Source organism: Pelophylax lessonae (assembly GCF_965119305.1).
Source record: "Pelophylax lessonae genome assembly, chromosome: 4".
Classification (NCBI taxonomy): domain Eukaryota; kingdom Metazoa; phylum Chordata; class Amphibia; order Anura; family Ranidae; genus Pelophylax; species Pelophylax lessonae.
Genome location: NC_138771.1, coordinates 631926547 through 631947947, shown reverse-complemented (window position 1 = coordinate 631947947; position 21401 = coordinate 631926547). Strand labels below are relative to the sequence as shown.

Genomic DNA, 21401 nt, shown 5'->3' with positions numbered 1-21401 from the left:
AATGCACATGAAATCCTGGGCAGCAACAGGGAGCAGGCGATGCAAGTGGAAAAATAATCCAGCATTTGGAGAACATTGTCTATTCACACACAGAGTTTCAGAAGCGTGTCATTCCAGCATCCTTGTTTTGACTGTGGCATTCTCCTTGTCTGTCTGTCCACCTGCAAGGTGAATGATGTGGTCAGTCACTGGGTGGAGACCAAACCTGATTTAAGTCAGCCAAGCCTGCAGTCTCATGCTTGTGATATTTCATTTGTTACCATGTTCCAAGCTCCCTGTTATCGACTATTCTCTGAACTCTGCCTGCCTTTTTGACTACAGATTGACCCCGACTATACTGAACCTTGCCTGCCTTGTACCTAGACTGTCATTAAACCACTCTGCCTGTCTGCCAACCGCAATCACCTGTTTGCTGTGTTCAGTTCACGCCTTCCCTGGCGTGGTGGCCAGGCACTATAGCATTGTGTATAAGTCCTGGGGGCAACCGAGTACCAATTGGCCTGCTTGCCTTATGGGAAACGGGGCTGCTACAGGTGAAGAACACAGAAGCAAGCTATAGTGTCTGACCACCTGTGTAAGGGGTAAGCGTGACACAGAGCATGGCTCGGCCCTGCCCCCCGCTCTTTCCTCATCGGCTCACTAGCTGTGATTGACAGCAGCAGGAGCCAGTGGTACCCACTACTGTGTGAGCCAATGAAGAGAGCAAGAGACCCCCGGGAGCCGCTGCTCTCATGTACATTGCTGGATCACGATGGGGCTCAGGTGAGTATAAGGGGGGGCTGCACCCAGAGGGTTTTTTACCTTAGAATATAGAATGTGGGATTGAATATACTAATAGTATATCCCTCGCACCAAATGGACCACAGTTGTAATCTGGATATCTAACCCAATTATATATGTGTAAGTGTGCAGCTGCTATAGTATAAAGTGAGAAGTGTTTTGTGTATAGCCACAATTGGGAGGGCTACCTATAGCGCTTGCATTAAATAATAATCAATAATATTCTTAATAAATTAACATTAAAGTGCAAACAGTGCATCAAGATTGCAAATAAATACAATTGAAATGGTTACAAAATGAATATATTCCAGTGCAATATCAAATGGGATGGGTACATTAGAAACTAATGTCCCATTTGTGCTCAGAAGAGTTCATAAAAAAGTTCATAAAAAATTCAAAACAAAGTTCATATGGTGACTTATGGTGTAAAACCGTTCAAATAATTCCTTGCAATGAAAATAGTAAGGTGCAGGTGCTCTGTGCTCAGCTTCCAGAATGGACTTGTGGTGATAATCGTTTTCCACGGTGGGGGATAGTAAAAAAACTCACTCACCAAAATGAATTGGTTTTATATACCTTATGGCATTAAGACCGGACAGCACTTGTTTGGCCACCAGGGCCAGGATGGGTCCCGCTTTGGGGTGTAGTGCCTCAGCTTTCAGTGGTGGCAGCCCTTATTCCTCTCCATCCATGTATCCAACAGTTATAGAATAAAAAGAGAGCTCCAGATGGTGTTATAACGTTTTTAAAATACTTTATTTCCTTCCAAGATAAATAAAAGAGAAATAAAGTATTTTAAAAAGTGTCAGTGAGTGCCTGAGGGTCAGTGAGTACTGAGTAACTGAGTGTCAGTGAGTACATGAGTGTCAGTGAGTGCCTGAGTTTCAGTGAGTGCCTGAGTGTCAGTGAGTACTGATTTCCTGAGTGTCAGTGAGTACTGAGTGCCTGAGTGCCACGGAGTACCAGAGGGTAAGAAAGTAGAGTTAGGATGCTAGAAAACAGCCACACAGGACAGAATCAAATTTCTGAATCTCCATTAGCGGAGATAGTGGGTACAATGCCTGGTGGGTGTGGAGATGCGACTCGGCGCACATCTTGTGGCATGTATACATTCCTCGATCATGCGATCAAGGGCGATTAAAGCTGTACAAAATGTAAGGTCTTGAATCTAGGGAAGCAGCTGAAAACACTGAGAAGAATCTCCATACTGAAGTAGAGCTGGGAATGTACCCGTCAGGTGCAGGCAGGGGCCTGCACAGAGGAGAGCGGCGATACAAGGGTGCAAGCATCAGAGCAGAGTAGTTGGGTGACAGGAAGGGTAGAAGGGAACGAGGCAAGGAGGCCGGTCCTGGGCTGCAGCACCCCAATAAATACGCCCTGTTGCGTGATGTTGGGGAAACCAGGAAATCAGGGACCAGCATTGCTGGAGCAGAGTGATGCCCCTAGCTGCCAGGGGAAGAACTCCTCCAGTGAGGGCGGGAGCAACGGAAAGGAAAGACAGGCTCTGGTTGTAGGGGACTCAATTATTAGAAGGACAGAGAGGGCAATCTGACAAAAAGACCATAGTTGCCGAACTGTCTATTGTGTACTGGGCGCTCGGGTTCAGCACATCACAGATCTGGTGGACAGATTATTGGGTGGGGCTGGGGAAGACCCAGCTGTCATAGAACACGTGGGTACCAATGACAAAGTCAGAGGGAGATGGAAAGTCCTTAAAAAACCATTTCAGGGACTTAGAAGCTAAGTTGAGGACTAGGACCTCCAAGGTAGTTTTTTCCGAAATACTACCTGTACCTCGAGCCACGCCAGAGAGGCAGCGGGAGATTAGGGAAGTAAACGAGTGGCTGAGGAACTGGTGTAGTAAGGAGGGTTTCAGGTTCCTCGAGAACTGGGCCGACTTCTCAGTCAGCTAACGGCTCTTTAGTAGGGACGGATTGCACCTAAATGGGGAGGGTGCAACCGTACTGCATGAGAAGATGGCCAACAAGTTAGAGGGGCTTTTAAACTAGGTGTTGGGGTGGGGGGGGTACAGATGTAGAATTAGCCAGCGGGGAGCAAGGTTCAGCGGGCACAAATGGGGACATTAGTGGTAGGGTGTTCAGAGTTCCTAAACCCAAGGTGGGTATGGGGAAAAATCGCAAGAGCAGCCTAAAAACAACATTAAACGAGAATATAGTATGCATCCGGTCAAAATTATGAGGTTTGTATACCAATGCTAGAAGCCTGGCCAACAAGATGGGAGAGCTGGGGATGTATTAGGAGGACTTAGATGTTGTGGGGATTTCAGAGACTTGGTTTGACAGCTCTCATGATTCGCTGGGTATTCCCTTTATCGCAGAGATAGAGAAGGTAAAAAAGGGGGAGGGGTATGTCTGTATTAATAACAGTGTACAGGTAAATATGAGGGATGATATTAATAATGGAGCTATGGATGAGGTAGAATCCCTATGGGTAGAACTTCAAATGGAAGGCACTATGGGGAAAGTAATATTGGGCGTATGCTATAGGCCCCCCCAACCAGAGGGAGGAGGGGGAGGCGGACCTCCTATCACAGCTTGGAATGGCAGCAAAGATGGGAAATGTCATTATAATGGGGAACTTTAATTATCCTGATATAGACTGGGCAGAAGGAACCGCGCATTCATCCAAGGCTTGGCAGTTCCTAAATGTTTTGCAGGACAATTTCATGGGTCAGATGGTGAATGCACGGACAAGAAACAATGCGGTACTAGACCTACTGATTACCAACAATACAGACCTGCTCACGGATATAGAAATTCAGGGAAACTTAGGAAACAGTGACCATAGGTCAATTAGTTTCAGCATAAATCATAGTAATAGAAAAAACAAGGGATAAGGACAATGAATTTCAAAAGAGCCAACTTCCCTAAACTGCGCTCTTTGCTACACAATATCAGCTCTGTTTGTGGGAAAAAAAGGATGTAAATTTCGTTTGGGTACGGCGTTGTATGACCGCGCAATTGTCAGTTAAATTCGCACAGTGCCGAATCACAAAAAGTGACCTGGACGTAAAGCAGGAAAATCCTCCGGTCCTAAAGTGGTTAATGTTGAAAAATGTAAAGTAATGCACTTGGGCGTCAGAAACACAAAAGCAAGCTACTCACTAGGGGGGGAAACCTCTGGGTGAATCTAAGATGGAAAAGGACCTGAGGGTACTAGTGGACGACAGGCTTGGCAGTGCCAAGCCGCTGCAAGCAAAGCCAACAGAATACTGGGATGTATAAAAAAGGGGATTCGCTCCAGAAATTAGAGATTATTCTCCCACTCTACAAGACTCTGGTCCGGCCACATCTGGAGTATGCTGTCCAGTTCTGGGCACCGGTCCTCAGGAAGGATGGGCTGGAACTGGAGAAAGTCCAGAGAAGGGCAACAAAAAAAATTAGGGGAATGGAGGACATCAGCTATGAGGAAAGACTACAAGCATTGAACTTATTCTCTCTGGAGAAGAGAGGCTTGAGGGGGGATATGATATCAATGTACAAATACTGTACTGGTGATGACCCTAGCATAAGGAGCAAACTTTTAAGAGAAAGGGAATACAATAAGACACGTAGCCACTAGAGGAAAAACGGTTTAACCTTAAAATACGTAAGGGGTTCTTTACTGTCAGAGCAGTAAGGATGTGAAATTTTCTTCCACAAGCAGTCTTATCAGCAGGGAGCATCAATTGTTTCAAAAAATGATTAGATGGGCACCTTAAAGACCACAACATAAAGTACAATGTACTGTTAACAGCAAACATACACACATCATAGGTTGAACTGGATGGACTGATGTCTTTTTTCAACCTCACAAACTATGTAAGCTTCACAGGTTGCCACTGGAGTCCTCTTCCACTCCTCCATAATAATACAAATAATAATAATAATTATAAATAAAATGAAAAAAAAAAAAAAAAACCCGAGATTATGGTTTGATCTAGGTCAGTGCCAGGATAAGTGTGTGGGTCAAGGTCAAGGCCAAGGTCAAAGGTCAGTGTCAGTATTTTATTTTTTATTTTTTGAATTAGTATCAGTGTCAGTAAGGGGTTTATTTACTAAAGCTAGAGAGGGCAAATTTTGTCACAATTCTGCAGAGAAACCAACTTCTAACCTCAGCTTGTTTAATTAATCTTTAGCAATAAAACCTGGAAGATGATTGGTTTCTCTGCAGAATTGTGACTAATTTTACCCTCTATAGCTTTAGTAAATAAACCCCTTAGTGTCGCTGTGTTTTAGGTAGGATAAAAAAAAGCAAAATGTGCACTATAGGTTATAGTAGTAGCAAGAAATACGCAGCTAAATAAAAAATATATATTTTTTTACTATTTTGGGCCAGTTTTCCTGCGATAATTAAAAAAAAAAAAAAAAACAGAGGATATCCATTACCATTTACCACCAAATGAAAGCCCAATTTGTCCTGATAAAAAAAAAACAAATATGTATAATCCACCTGGATGCACAAAGTAGTTGTGATGATAAGTACGGTTTTTCTAACACATGTCAAAATTCCAAAATTGTATTTAAGCATTTCGATTTGTTTTACCCTTAGGAGCGAAGGGGTTATTAATAATGCTAAGATCTGTGCTAGTACCCCTGAATTTCAAAAATACCAACTGCTATAAATATACCCCTAAAAAAATCCAAACATCGATTTGATAATGATACATAAATATTTTTATTTTTTTAATTTTTAATCTATTTATTGGTTTTCTTGTCATAGTACAAAACAGTGCAAAACTATGTAAACAATTAACATACTGTTAAGAAGTCACATAAAAAGAGATTGACCACTTGCCGACCGCTCACATTGAGCGTACTGCGGCAAAGTGGTTCGTTATCGTCCAGCAACGTAATACTCCGTCGCTGGACTCCTCCCCCTGTAGGCGGCGCTCGCGTGCCACCGGAGGCGTGCTCCCGCTGTTTTCAGTCACAGCGGGAGTCGGGCCAGGGGAGGAGCGGCGGCGATCGCTGCTGCTCTTCCCCGATCCTCGGGGAATCTAGTTTGGAGATCCACCCGCCTGTGTAAACAGAGCGGGCGGATCTCCTAAGTGACAGTGAGTGACAGATCGGAGTGTTCAGCATAGCTGAACCTGCAATCTGTCCCTGACTCACTCAGTCACCTCCCCCCCCCACACGTCAGTAAGCACCAGGCATACATTAACCCCTCCCTCTCCAATAAAATTAACCCCTTCCCTGCCAGTGTCATTTTTACAGTAACAGTGCATATATATAGCACTGATTACTGTAGTAATGTCACTGGTACCCCCAAAAGTGTTGAAAATGTCAGTCAAGGGTCCGATCTGTCCGCCGCAATGCCGCAGTCCCGCAAAAAAAATCGCAGATCGCCGCCATTACGCGTTAAAAAAAAACACCAAAAATGACAAAAATCTTTCCCTTAGTTAGTAAACGCAATAACTTTTGCGTAAACCAATCAAAATACGCTTGTTGTGATTTTTTTTTACCAAACATAGGTAGCAGAAAACAAATTGGCCAAAAATTTAAAAAAAATTTGATTTTTACATTTTTTTGGGGGGAATTTCATATAAAAAAAATGTTAAAAATATTGTTATTTTTTCAAAATAAACGCTATTTTTTTGTTTATAGCGCAAAAAGTAAAAATCGCACAGGTGATCAAATACCACCAAAAGAAAGCTCTATTTGTGGGAAAAAAAGGACGTAAATTTAGTTTGGGTACGGCATCGTACGACCGCGCAATTGTCAGTTAAAGTCGCACAGCGCCGAATCGCAAAAAGTGGCCTGGACGTAAGACAGCAAAATCCTCCGGTGGTAAAGTGGTTAATATCAAAGAGATATGAAAGAAACAGTGTCAAATTATACTTCGATGTGACCTATGATGAGGGATATCCCTACATGATGCAGGGACATTAGTAGTATCAAAGAGACTTATGTATACATAAAAATGATATTAAGAATTCACAAACAGGCTGGGTTTCTTGTCCGAATTAGATTGTAAGTGAACCCTCATAAAAGACAGGCACTGTGTAAGTAAAGTGCAAATTAAGTGGATCCCCATAATGGAAGGGGAGTGGAGTGTGTGAATAAAGGTGAAGGTAACACATGTGGAAGTACAGAAGAAGGATTGTGATCATGGATATTCCCTTCATGAGAGACATTTCTTGCTTGAATTTGCACTAAGAGTGTTGCTTGGACTTCATTTTAATCCTTTTCTTGTGTTCAACTTCAAGGTAAAACAAACACCTTAAACATAATTCAGTCAGAGGAAGTGGAATTCCATCAATCCGCTACAATCAACTGCAGCTTCACTCTTCAACGGGATAACTCTATTCTATGGATGGAGGTCTACTGGATTATCGGGGATGCTAGAGAGAACTACGTCTACCATCCAAACCTGGACTACATACACCCGGATTACAATGGAAAAACCAGATTGGTGGATGGGTCCAACCTTCACCTGGAAGACTTCCATGGGCCAAATAACACCACCTTCTACTGCAGAGTGATCATCAAACGATGTGCAGTGTCACAAGAAACTCCAGATTATATAACTGAAATCTTGGAAGAAGGTCCTGGAACACGTTTAATAGTTAAAGGTACATACTGACTGTTATAGATGTCAAAGGTTATTTTTCAAAACAAGACACAAGCTGTATTTAGAGTCCATGCAGCCATGGGCACACATGGGTTATAATTACTGCTTTCTTCTCCATCATGAATTATGTTGTCTGGCTAAAAGCAGAACTCCAGCTGAAAAAATAAAATAAAATGAATACCCAATTAAAAGAAAATATGTACATATACACCCCTCACATTTTTGTAAATATTTTATTTTATCTTTTCATGGGACAACACTGAAGAAATTACACTTTGCTAAAATGTAAAGTAGTGAGTGTACAGCTTGTATAACAGTGTCAATTTGCTGCCCACTCAAAATAACTCAACAGACAGCCATTAATGTGAAACCGTTGGCAACAAAAGTGAGTACACCCCTAAGTGGAAATGTCCAAACTGGGCCCAAAGTGTCACTATTTTGTGTGGCCGCCATTATTTTTGAGCACTGCCTTAACCCTCATGGGCATGGAGTTCACCAGAGCTTCACAGGTTTCCTATTGAACAGACAAGGAGTCACTGCTCAAGGTGGTGTTATTGCCTGATGACTCACACAGGTGCATGCCCCGGCTCGCCTCCGTGAAAACTTAATAAAAGAAAAGGAATTGGCAGCACTCCAGGTTGAGTCAAAATCCAGATTTATTGACTGGACATCCAAATATGACAACTGTGACAAGGTAGACGCGTTTCACACACTGACTGTGTGCTTAATCATTACTCATGATTAAGCACACAGTCAGTGTGTGAAACGCGTCTACCTTGTCACGATTGTCATATTTGGATGTCCAGTCAATAAATCTGGATTTTGACTCAACCTGGAGTGCTGCCAATTCCTTTTCTTTTATCAAGTTTTCACAGGTTTCCACTGGAGTCCTCTTCCACTCCTCCATGACGACATCACAGAGCTGGTGGATGTTATAGACATTGTGCTCCTCCACCTTCCATTTGAGGATGCCCCACAGATGCTCAATAGGGTTTAGGTCTGGAGACATGCTTGGCCAGTTCATCCCTTTTACCCTCAGCTTCTTTAGCAAAGCAGTGGTCGTCTTGGGGGTGTGTTTGGGGTCATTATCATGTTGGAATACTGCCCTGAGGCCCAGTCCCTGAAGGTAGGGGATCATGCTCTGCTTCAGTATTGTCACAGTACTTGTTGGCATTCATGGTTCCCTCAATGAACTGTAGCTCCCCAGTGATGGCAGCACTGGTGCAGCCCCAGACCATGACACTCCCACCACCATGCTTGACTGTAGGCAAAGCACACTTGTCTGGGGTTGTTATCATGTTGGAATACTGCCCTGCGGCCCAGTCTCTTTCCCAAAGGCAACCTCTGGATATGATGCTGAGCATGTGCACTCAACTTCTTTGGTTGATCATGGCGAGGCCAGTTCTGAGTGGAACCTGTCCTGTTAAACCGTTGTATGGACTTGGCCACCATGCTGCAGCTCAGTTTCAGGGTCTTGGCAATCTTCTTATAGCCTAGGCCATCTTTGAGTATAGCAAAAATCATTTTTTTCAGATTCTCAGAGAATTCTTTGCTAAGAGGTGCCATGTTGAACTTCCAGTGACCAGTATGAGAGAGTGAGAGAGAACACCAAATTTACCACACCTGTTCCCCATTCACACCTTAGACCTTGTAACATTAACAAGTTACATGACACCAGGGAGGGAAATGGCTAATTGGGCCCAATTTGGACATTTTCACTTAAGGGTGTACTCACTTTTGTTGCCAGTGGTTTTGACATTAATGGCTGTGTTGAGTTATTTTGAGGGGACAGCAAATTTACACAGTTATACAATCTGTACATTTTTTTTTTTTATAATTTTAGGCCAATTTGTATTCTGCTACATATTTTTGGTAAACAAAAATTCCAATAAGTGTATATTAATTGGTTTGCGCAAAAGTTTTCGCATCTACAAACTAGGGGAAAGATTTATGTCATTTTTATTTATTTATTTTTACTAGTAATGGTGGCGATAAATGATTTTTATCAGGACTGCGACATTGCGGCGGACAGATCGGACCCCTTAATGACATTTTTTACACTTTTGGAGGGACAAGTGACATTACTACAGTAATTAGTGCTAAAAATATTCACTGTTACTAAATATTACTACTGTACTAATGACACTGGCAGGGAAGGGGTTAACACCAGGGGCAATCAAAGGGTTAGATGTGTCTCTAGGGGGTGCTTTCTAACTGTGTGGGGGATGTACTTCTGGAATGAAAACAGGGAACTGTGTTCCTAAATAGGAGGAACACAGGATTCCTGTGTTCATTGCTGACAGACCAGCGGTCTGCCGTGTTTACAGCAGCAGATCGCCGTTCTGTCTCCACGGGGAGTGATCGTGGGTGCCCGGCAGCAATCGCGACCGCCGGACCTGCAGATCAGCTTCCCCTGTGGCTAATCGGCTTGCGCTCGCCCCCCCACTTGCGGTCCTGCAAAGCGACGTACAGTTACATTGTTTTGCGGGACAGAGCCGACCTGTCGCAGTATATGTACTGCTAGCGGTCAACAAGTGGTTAAACAAGAATTCCAGACAAATATAAAAAACAAACACAAAATAAAAGAACGCCCGCTAACACAATAATAAGTTTAAGAAATTATAGAATCCCTTTGAAAAATAATTTTAGCGAGTGGGGTTGGATGGAGGTGGACAGTGAACCCAAAATGATGTGGTTCAGATGGTCATATTCTGTGAGGCCTGTAGCTTACTCCTTGGCTGCTCCACTCAAGAAGAAACCAGCCAATATGCTGTTTTTTTTAGCAAAGTGACATCAGTGTGTGATGGGTAAGTGGTGAGTAAGGAGTTCTGGAGTACAAAATGTTATTCAGCTGGGCACAGGACTACCTAATACACAGAGCGCTGGGTACATGACTGCATAATACACAGAGTGCTGGGCACAGGACTGCATAATACACAGAGCGCTGGGCACAGGACTTCATAATACACAGAGTGCTGGGCACAGGACCACCTAATACACAGAGTGCTGGGTACAGGACTGCATACAACACAGAGTGCTGGGCACAGGACCACCTAATACACAGAACGCTGGGTACAGGACTGCATAATACACAGAGCACTGGGCACAGGACTACATAATACACAGAGCACTGGGTATAGGACTGCATACGACACAGAGTGCTGGGCACAGGACCACCTAATACACAGAGCGCTGGGCACAGGACTGCATAATACACAGAGCACTGGGCACAGGACCACCTAATACACAGAGCGCTTGGCACAGGACCACCTAATACACAGAGCACTGGGCACAGGGCAACCTAATACACAGAGCGCTGGGTACAGGACTGTATAATACACAGAGCACTGGACACAGGACCACCTAATACACAGAGTGCAGGGTACAGGACTGCATACCACACAGAGCGCTTGGTACAGGACTACATAATTCACAGAGAACTGGGCACAGGACTGCATTATAAAAAGAGTGCTGGGCACAGGACTACATAATACACTGAACACTGGGTACAGGACTACATAATACCCAGAGCACTGGGCACAGAACTGCATAATACAAAGAGTGCTGGGTACAGGACTACATAATACACAGAGCACTGGGCACAGGACTACATAATACCCAGAGCACTGGGCACAGGACTGCATAATACACAGAGCGCTGGGCACAGGACTGCATAATACACAGAGCACTGGGCACAGGACTGCATAATATACAGAGCGCTGGGCACAGTACTGCATAATACACAGAGCGCTGGGCACCGGACTATATAATACACAGGAGGGCATTAGGCATAGAGTACAGGGTTCAGAGGTTTGCTATCACAGAGGACACTTCTGTCCCTGCATCCATAGCTCATCTCTGCACCCTTCTCTCACCGATTATCTCTGCAGCTACCTCTTAGCCCTTCCCCCACAACAGCTAAACTCTCCATATCTCCATGCAGCTGCATCAGCTCTGACCCCGGCTCCCCCACTTCCCTCATCTGTGTACAAACAGACCCCCATCTACTCATCTCCCGTTCTCAGCCCTCCACTCAGTCAATTTGTGGCTCTGCCTCTTCTCCACTGAACAGCAGCAGGAGCAGCAGTGACATCGTCCAGCAGGGGGCGTCTGCATCTGAGCCACCAGGCTGTTTCTCAGCCAGCATGGGATGCCCTGCCTAAATAAATCTGGCCCTCAATCTTGGGACAAAACCGGGGACAGACTTGGACCAGGGACAGTGTCCTCAATCCGGGGACTGTCCCCGGAAACCGGGGACGTCTGGTCACCCTATTATAGGCCCTCGGGCAATGCACATCACCCATGGCCAGTGTTCTGTCAGAATAGCAAACCCATCACATTAGGTAACGGAAGTGACGTGCTGTTAGCTGCACATGCATTCCACCGCTACCAGGTTTGCTAACCTGATTGAACACCTGCAGTCAGAAATCGGCAGCGGACATCTTACTACACTCAGCTATGTCTTGAATTTCAGAGTAATTTTAGCAATAAAATTAGTGTATATAAATAAATATTATATATTGACATCTGTGATGCTGTTTTAAATGTTTCATTTTGTAACAAGCCGAACGCCAGCAAAAGGAAAGTGGGGGAGGCCATGTTGGTACACCCTGAACTGTTCTGCACTAAACCTTTAGTGCCGGTTCACACTAATACGACTTGTCAGGCGACTTGGTCAGCCTGGCAAGTCTCGCACCGTCGCGGTCATTGAGTAGTACAGGACCGGTTCTAATAGGAGCGACACTCCGACTTAAGAAAAGGGTCCTGTACTACTTCGGGGCGATCTGGAGGCGACTTGCTTTGACATTCATTTTATGAAGTCCGTGCACGCGACTTCACAGGTCGCCCCCTAAGTCGGAGCGACCTAGTGTGAACCGAGGCTTAGGCTTTCAAAATGAAACATCCAAACATCACATATGTCAATACACTATATTTATTTATATACGAACACTTTACTGAAGTAAAACAGTGCACTATTTTGGTCTGTATTTCTGCAGTTTACAATGGAAAAAAACATCTTTGGGCACATTGTATGACAGGCACACTCTAAGATCAACTTTATTAGACAACTTAAAGAGGTAGCAAACTCTGTATTTTAACTTTTTAACTTTTACATACAAGCTTACCTGTAAGTTAAATAAATATCTCCTTTTAGTTTAGGAGATATTCTAGTGAGCAGCAGCCAAACTTAAAACCAAAAGTTTGATCATTTTCAACTTGCTAAATCTTAAAAAATGGTGGATTGGGAAAAAAAAAATGGTGGCTGCTTTAGTTTTCTTTTTTGACTCTTTTATTTTATTTTCACCTGGAGATTCAGCCAGAAACACATTTCCTATGTTAGGGTGTGTTAGGGTATCTATGGAGGAGCAATTAGCCTTAGACAGCAGCATTGTCAGCCTTTGGAGATGTTTTTATTAGATGGGCTAGAACAGGGGTCCTCCAACCCCCAGGGGATGGACTGGTGCAGGCCCGCAGCCTGTTGATGGCCAGGCTGCATAGCAGGGGATGAGCGGCGACCGTGGTCCACACAAGGGTATCACAGGCTGCAGTCGAGGCTCACCAGCTGCTGTGCAGCCATGACCGTATATCCTCTCCCGACTCCTCCACCCACCCGGCTGACAATGTCATCCTATCATCAGAGCAAGGGGTGGGAGAAACTGCAGATTTGAATGGAGAACTCCTTCCCCACCCTACCCTGCTGATAGGATGAGATTGTCAGGCGGCCCGGGGAGCCAGGAGAGGACATATGGACTGAGCACAGCCTCTGCCCTGTGTAAGGTAGAACTCCTAAGCCGGGGTGGGGGCAGGGACTAGAATAGGGCGAGGGGAAAGGGGAGGCCAGACTGCAGGGGCACTGTAATGTAAAGGGGACAATGTGATGTAAAGGGGCACTGTAATCATTACAGTGCATTTTCCTTTACATCACAATGCCCCCTTTTCATCACAGAGCCCCCTTTACACTACAGTGACCCCTTAACATCACAATGCCACCTTTACATCACAGTGCCCCCTCTACATTACAGTGACCCCTTTACATCAACCCCCCCCCCCCCCCCGTTCCCTGTGAGAATTGACTGCCATGAAACCGGTCCCTGGTGCCAAAAAGATTGGGGAACGCTGGGCTAGAGGATTTAGATGGACAAAAATCTGCTAGTCAACTACTTTACATTTGTGATTAACAAATGAAAGCTGAACTCCAGCTAACACTTATGGAACTACAGAAACGTTTTTTTCTTTTGAGAGTCAATTATCTAAATGAATAAAAGCTGACCATTGTAAACACCCCTGTCAATGTTTAATAGTTTGTCTCAACTGGCACTTTTGCTGGACACCTTTGTCTATTACAGGAAGTTGAAATATAAAACCATAGCTACATAGTTAGTGAGGTTGAAAAAATACACCAGTCCATCCAGTTCAACCTATGATGTGTGTGTGTGTGTTTGCTTTTAGCCGTTTATTGTATACCCCTGTATGTTGTGGTCTCTAAGGTGCCCATCTAACAGTTTTTTGAAACTATCAATGCTCCCTGCTGATACGACTGCTTGTGGAAGAGAATTCCACATCCTTACCGCTCTTACAGTGAAGAACCCCTTACGCATTTTAAGGTTAAACCGCCTTTCCTCTAGTTTTAGTGAGTGGCCACGTGTCTTATTGCATCTCCTTTCTCTGAATAGTTTGTTCCTTATGCTAGGGTCCCCAGTACAGTATTTGAACATTGATATCATATCCCCCTCAGTCGTCTCTTCTCCAGAGAGAATAGGTTCAGTGCTTGTAGTCTTTCCTCATAGCTGATGTCCTCCATTCCCCTAATTATTTTTGTTGTCCTTCTCTGGACTCTTTCCAGTTCCAGCACATCCTTCCTGAGGACCGGTGCCCAGAACTGGACAGCATACTCCAGATGTGGCCGGACCAGAGTCTTGTAGAGTGGGAGAATAATCTCGTCATTTCTGGAGTGAATCCCCTTTTTTATACATCCCAGTATTCTGTTGGCTTTACTTGCAGCGGCTTGGCATTGCATGCCACTGCCAAGCCTGTTGTCTACCAGTACCCCCAAGTCCTTTTCCATCCTAGACTCACCCAGAGGTTCCCCCCCTAGTGAGTAGCTTGCTTTCTGTTTTTTGGCCCCCAAGTGCATTACTTTACATTTTTCAACATTAAATCTCATCTGCCATGTAGTTGCCCACCCAGTTATTTTGTTCAGGTCCGCTTGTAAGGTTTCCACATCCTGCATAGAAGATATTGGCATGCTTAGTTTAGTATCATCTGCAAATACTGAGATTGTACTAGATATCCCCTCCTCTAGATCATTTATGAATAAATTAAACAGGATTGGTCCCAGGACAGAACCCTGGGGGACCCCACTTTCCACACCCGCCCAATCCGAGTACTCCCCATTAATCACCACCCTCTGAACTCTCCCCTGGAGCCAGTTCTCTATCCAGGTACTCACCTTATGGTCCATACCTACCTTCCTTAGTTTGTACAGTAAGCGTTTGTGGGGAACGGTGTCAAAGGCCTTTGCAAAGTCCAGATACACCACATCCACAGGCTTACCTTTATCTAGGTGGCAGCTCACTTCATCATAGAAGGTTAATAGATTGGTTTGGCAAGAACGATTTTTCATAAATCCATGCTGATTACTACTAATAATACCGTTTTCATTACTAAAGTCTTGTATGTGGTCCCTTAACATCCCCTCCAAAATCTTGCAGACTACAGATGTTAGGCTGACCGGCCTATAGTTCCCCGGGATACACCTCGGCCCCCTTTTAAATATTGGTACCACGTTGGCTTTTTTCCAATCAGCTGGCACCATACCCGTCTGTAAACTATCCTTAAAGATCAAGAATAATGGTCTGGCAATCACCTGGCTGAGCTCTTTAAGAACCCTCGGGTGCAAGCCATCCAGTCCCGGTGATTTATTTATGTTAAGTTTCTCTAGTTTAGTTCTAAGTCTATCTTCTGATAGCCATGGCGGCATTTCCTGAGGTGTATTATTTAGTTTGGCCTTACAAGCTGGGTTAGTGTAGCCCCCCGATTCTTTTGTGAAGACTGAAGAGAAGAAATTATTTAACACTTCCGCCTTTTCTCTGTCCTCAGTGGCACTGGAATGCACTGGTCAATCCCTTTGTTAAGAGTGCTCTTGAAGCACTCCCATTTTTCCTCCGTGTTCTTTGTTCCCAGGGTTCTATCCCAATTGATATTTTCTAGCAGCGAGCGCAGTTTTGGGAAATTGGCTCTTTTGAAATTCAGTGTCCTTATATTACCCCTCTGCTTCCTATAACTGTAATTAATACTGAAACTTATTGACCTATGGTCACTGTTTCCTAAGTTGTCCCGTATTTCTATATCCGTGAGCAGGTCTGTATTGTTGGTAATCAGTAGGTCAAGTACCGCATTGTTTCTCCTCGGTGCATTCACCATCTAACCCATGAAATTGTCCTGCAAAACATTTAGGAACTGCCTAGCCTTGGCTGATTGTGCTGTTCCTTCTGCCCAGTCTATATCTGGATAATTAAAGTCCCCCATTATAATGACATTTCCCAGCCTTGCTGCCAATCCTATCTGTAAAATGAGGTCCGCCTCCCCCTCCTCCCTCAGGTTGGGTGGCCTATAGCATACGCCCAATATTACCTTCCCCACCGTGCCTTCCCTTTGAAGCTCTACCCATAGGGATTCTGCCTCGTCCTTAGCTCCATTATTAATATCGTCCCTCATATTTACCTGTATACTGTTCTTAATATACAGACATACCCCTCCCCCTTTTTTACCCTCTCTATCTCTGCGATAAAGGGAATACCCCTGAATGGTCGCCATCCAGTCATGAGAGCTGTCAAACCAAGTCTCATTTATCCCCACAAAATCTAAGTCCTCCTCAAACATCAGCAGCTCCAGCTCTCCCATCTTGTTGGCCAGGCTTCTGGCATTGGTATACAAACCTCTTAATTTTGATCGGTTACATATATCCTCGTTTGATGTTTTTAGGCTGCTCTCTTGATTTTTCCCCATACCCACACTGGGTATAGGAGCTCCGAACACTCTACCGCTAATGCCCCCATTTCTGCCCTCTGAAACTTGCTTTCCACTGGCTAATTCTACATCTGTACCCTCAACAAACATAAAAAGCTAACAAACATAAAAATAGTTCTAGTGCCTAGTTGGTAGTTCTGATAAAATGGGTAAATATTTGATTTGTTTGATATTAAAATTGAACTCCAGTAAACAAATCTAAAGTCACCATTGCAGAGGGGCTCCTCTTGCACTGCTGGGGTTAAATGCTCAATTTTAGGGTACCATTAAAAAGTAAATAAAGTTACTTTATCTCTCCTTTCCCCAGAATCTGGATCTCTTCTCTTTCCTCCAAAGTGGCCGGGCCCTCTTCTTCCTCATATACAATGCTGCTGGTTGTGCTTTGTATGCGATGACATCAGAGTGTCTGCAACTGATGGAGCATCAGAGATAGCAACTTTGGGGGGGACCAATCATACACTGAGGAGGAATCCATTCAAAATTTGATAAGGTGGTGATGGAGAATTAGGTTACATTATTAAGCCTATGAATATCAAAATGCCTAAATGACATTTATTTTGTTTCTGTCTTACAGGGAATACATGGTACCTCCACGTTAAAATAATTGCAGCTTATGTTGGGTTCAAAGCATTCCTAAGTCTTTTACTTTTAGTACTGGCTGCCATCTATGTGATCAAAAAGTGAAGACATCTTCTATACTTTGCTAAAGTTTATATCCGGCAATCCAAACTTATTGCTCTGCTTTTTGTAAAGAAATCTGATACCTGTTTTTTACTCACTGTCAATGTATGCCTTGTTCTATCTTGTTTGTACCACTTTCTTCCAATAAAAACATTTGTAAACACGACATCAAAAAGTGAAATTTAAGTGCAAAAAAAGTATAACTCATTTGTCTGTCTGTCTGGCACCCTTGTAGTAAAATAACTTAGGTAATTAAACCATCTTGATAAAATTATTCTTGCCCACTAGGGTAAGGGGAAGTGATTTCCAGGATGCACATCTGCTCTGGGATGGTGGGTCAGCAAGCCCAGAGCATCAGTGTGGTGTTGCATTTCTTCTCAAAAGTGTTCAGTAGGGTTGAGGTCAGGGCTCTGTGCAGGTCCCTGGAGTTCTTTCACACCAAACCCATCAAACCATTCTTTATGGACTTACTTTTATCATGCCAGAACAGAAGAGGACCTTCCATAAACTGTCACCATGAGATTAGAAGCCAGCAGTTGTCTTAAATATCTTTGTATGTTGTAGCATTTTTAGTAGACATGGGTTTGATGTTCAAGTCGAACGTAATTTTGACTCAAACATCGGGTGTTCGCCAAACACCCGGGGCACTCGGCAGGAATTTCGCCCACTGATGAGCACCCCATAATAAACTGCACGGTTGCAGTGCATTAAGTGTTTGTGATTGGCCAAAGCATGCACCTGACCTGTATGCTTTGGCCAATCACAGTACAATGTCCTGTCAGAGCCATTATTGGCCAAAGACAGGGTGCCTTTAGCCAATCATGACTCAGGGGCTAAGTCCACGCCCCACACTGTATAAGGATGCACGGCAGCCGTGTGTAGTGTGTTACAATAGAGATTAGGCAGGTAGTTAGTGGATAGTGTGTTGAGTTAGTTTAGTGCAGTCACTATAGTGGCATACCCCACTTTCAAAATGTATAGATATGTTGTAGTCCTGGGTCCCCTCTCGGTGCTCCCTAAGTTTTGTGTCCCTGTCACTTATAGTTCATGAGCAGTGCCATGCCAAGCTGACCAATATTTCCTATAGATGCCAATGAGCGCTGAAAGCTGAAAATAGGTCTGGGCAGGAAGGCGGTGAAAGTGCCCTGTATTTAAGTGGTTAAGGGGAACCCTATGACAGAATTTTAAGGGTGTGGCTTGGCACATGGAGGAGATGGCTACATAGAGACAGAGCTCCGGGGCATAGTGCAGCTTCTCAGTATCTCCTCTGACTTCTTATATGGGCAAAATAACCAAACCCGGGTCACACACGCAACAACAACGCCCATCCGGATCATCCTTGGTCAAGCATATTCCCAATATCTTCAAATCTCAGCCTCAAGGGAGAAGAAGCATGGCCGGTACCAAGATGGCGTGGGCACAGGAACATGAGGAAGAAGAAGACTATGGTGAAGAACCATTAGCTGTATCAGAGGATCTGGTAAGAAAACCCCAGTTATCAGACCATCTGCTCACCTACACAGACATGACAGAAATTGCAGCAGACATTAAAAAAAAGAATTTCTGCTGCCATCATTGATTGAAAAGCTTCTATTCTTATTCTTACTGAGCAGATGGCGGTAGGGGAGAGAGCTGAAAGACATAGGGAGAAGGCCATTAAAAGGCTGGAAGAATTTACAGTCACACACTCCCACCACCTAATAGCTATAAATAGGCAAATGGATAGACAAATAGGCAAATGGAAGACCTGGATAATAGGGGTAGAAGAAACAACATTAAAGTAAGGGGGATACCAGGATGAATAAATTTAGAACTAATTAAGCCTGCACTTAGCTCTGTTTTCAACAGCCTTTTGGAAAGACCCCCCGAATCACCCATATAATTTGACAGAGCACACAGAGATCTGAGACCCAGAGCCCCTGATAAAGCTCCCCCCAGAGACATCATCTGCTGTCTCACAAACTTCACTCTAAAAGAGGAAATATTACAAAAAGCAAGACAAGAAGACCAAATACTTTTTAAAGGTCACTCAATACAACTTTTTTAAGACTTATCTCCTATCACCTTAAAAAATAGGAGAGCAGTGAGACCAATCCTGGAAGCCATGAAAGAAAAAAAACATCAACTACAGATGAAAGTTCCCCTTCGCTATACCAGCCACCTTCAATGGCAAACAATACTTCCTACGCACTCCCGAAGACTTACCCATTTAGACTTCCAGCACTCATTACTCTTCCTCCATCCTCTTCCAGAGAATCCCCCATTAAATCTTCTTTCCAAAAAGGGAAAAAACAAAAAACAATATGATCTCCTTAATCTATCAACACCTCCTCACAAAACCCCTAAATTGAGAGATAACAACTGATTCAGCCTGCTTCAGACCCAACCAGGAATATGACACGTATAGCATATATAGTTTAGTTTTAACCACTTCTGATGTCAATATGAAACCCATATCATTTTTGATATCCAGGAGAAAACACCGAACGCTTAAAATATATCCCAAAGTTGACCACTAGATGGTAATGTTTGAAAACAACCATCTAGTCTTGGACATTTCCAACCAAGCACCATACTCCTGCAGAATATATCTAAACTGCTATAACAGAACAACAAAAAGCTTCTTGCTATGATCTCAATTGTAATGCTATACAGCATTTGGACACTTTAACCCACAATTTTATAGACACGAGACCGTGGACATATTTTATCAGATACATTCCTGACTTCAATCCCTAAATCTATATGCTCTTCCATTCCTAACTGAAAACCATCTACAAGAAGGGCACCGAATCCAACATGCAGAATTGGGAATGACATGACTGGAATCATAGATTTCATTTTTTTGCCCTTGTCTTTCTGTATGTTTTTTCTTTTAATATTTCATATTAGGTATGACCTAATTTTTTTGTATACTTCCACTTCTCACATTGATGAATCAAGTTGTTTTTTTCACAAAACAGTGAAGGACTTCAGCTAAAGATCCACATGAATAAACCGGGACCTATGATATACATGAAGACTCAACCAAAGACCCTAACGTTAAGGTAGATTTATAAGTGACACTTCACACACAAGAAAACTTCAGGAACTTACTAAACTTATCTTGTGTAAGCTAAGGTTTCCTATTTGAGAAGTAACGGAAGATAACCTACAAGGCACTAATATCTTGCCGAGATAAGGACGAATGAAAGAAATAAAGAAATGTAATAATAATCTGTTTCATGTCTTTCATTAGAGGAGAGGGAAACACATGTAGATTTAAGGGGCTCCTCGGCTGGGCAGTCACCTACTATAATGGAATTTTGATGCTAGGAAGCTTTATTCCTAATGCTTAAAACTACTTTTGCTCACTAATCCTTTGAATAATTACTGCAGAGTTCCCTCTCTTCTGATCTTGGTGAAAACAGACAGCATAATCTACAGTCTATCACAATAGTTACTAAGTTGAATACAGTTATATGATATGTTGTAATGTTTTACTCAATAGCCATGGGCGACCGCAGCAAGGGGCGGGGGGGGGGGCAAATGCCCCTCCTGGAATCTGAACTTCCCCTTTAAAGTGGTTGTTAAGCCACTTTATACCATTCGAATCAACAAAGTTTGGTTCCTCAGACCAAAAGAAGTGGGATTGTGTAGGCAGAGTATATTTTCATAAAATAACATTTATTATTTAAATATTTGTGGTAGAAAATAACACCATAATACATTCATACAAGTGCTGTATAAGAGTATAAAACAATAGCGGCTAAGCCGCATGGTTCCATATTGCTTGGTGCAGATATGGTGTTTCCTGATGTTACTGTTAGGACATCCATGCTGAAAATTGCTGAGGATGTGAGTGAATAAAGGGTTCTGACGCATTTTGGCTTAAATCAAAAACTGCCTTTTTCAAGGTAATCACCAAACTCTAAAAAGTGAATAGACATTAAATTAGTCACATCGTATTAAACTTCCTTCATAAATCATAACATATTGCTGAATTCTCACGACCTGGCATACCTTGCTGTGCAGTGGTGCCCGTAATGGGAATTGGGGGGCGACCTTCCACTCCCGCACCCCAGAAGCTACTCCAAGATCTCTAAGTACAGGACAGCATGGGGCCTAAATTGCATATATATATATATATATATATATATATAATGTGTGTGTGTTAGTGAACTTAAAGCAGACATTGTTCAAAAAGTGAATCCCTCCCTGATATCAGGGGCATTCCAAATCCCAGATCTGAGGTCACTCACTTGTAGATTTATGTAGAGTGTGCTTGTGGATCTATTGCTGGGGTTGCACCGTCTCCCTGAGAGGAGGGGGAGGAAGGTGGGTATCTCATTAGTATT

At 43.4% G+C, this 21401-nt stretch overlaps 1 protein-coding gene across 1 annotated transcript in view; it reads left to right on the top strand.

Moving 5' to 3' along the window:
- LOC309552864 (uncharacterized protein) overlaps positions 1-21401 on the top strand; it is a gene marked incomplete at both ends in the record, with an annotated part of 124000 nt that overhangs the window by 31343 nt on the left and 71256 nt on the right. Inside the window, one exon of the mRNA XM_082253775.1 lies at positions 6989-7354. Coding sequence (XP_082109901.1) covers positions 6989-7354 — 366 coding nt within the window. The remainder of the gene's footprint in view (positions 1-6988; positions 7355-21401) is intronic.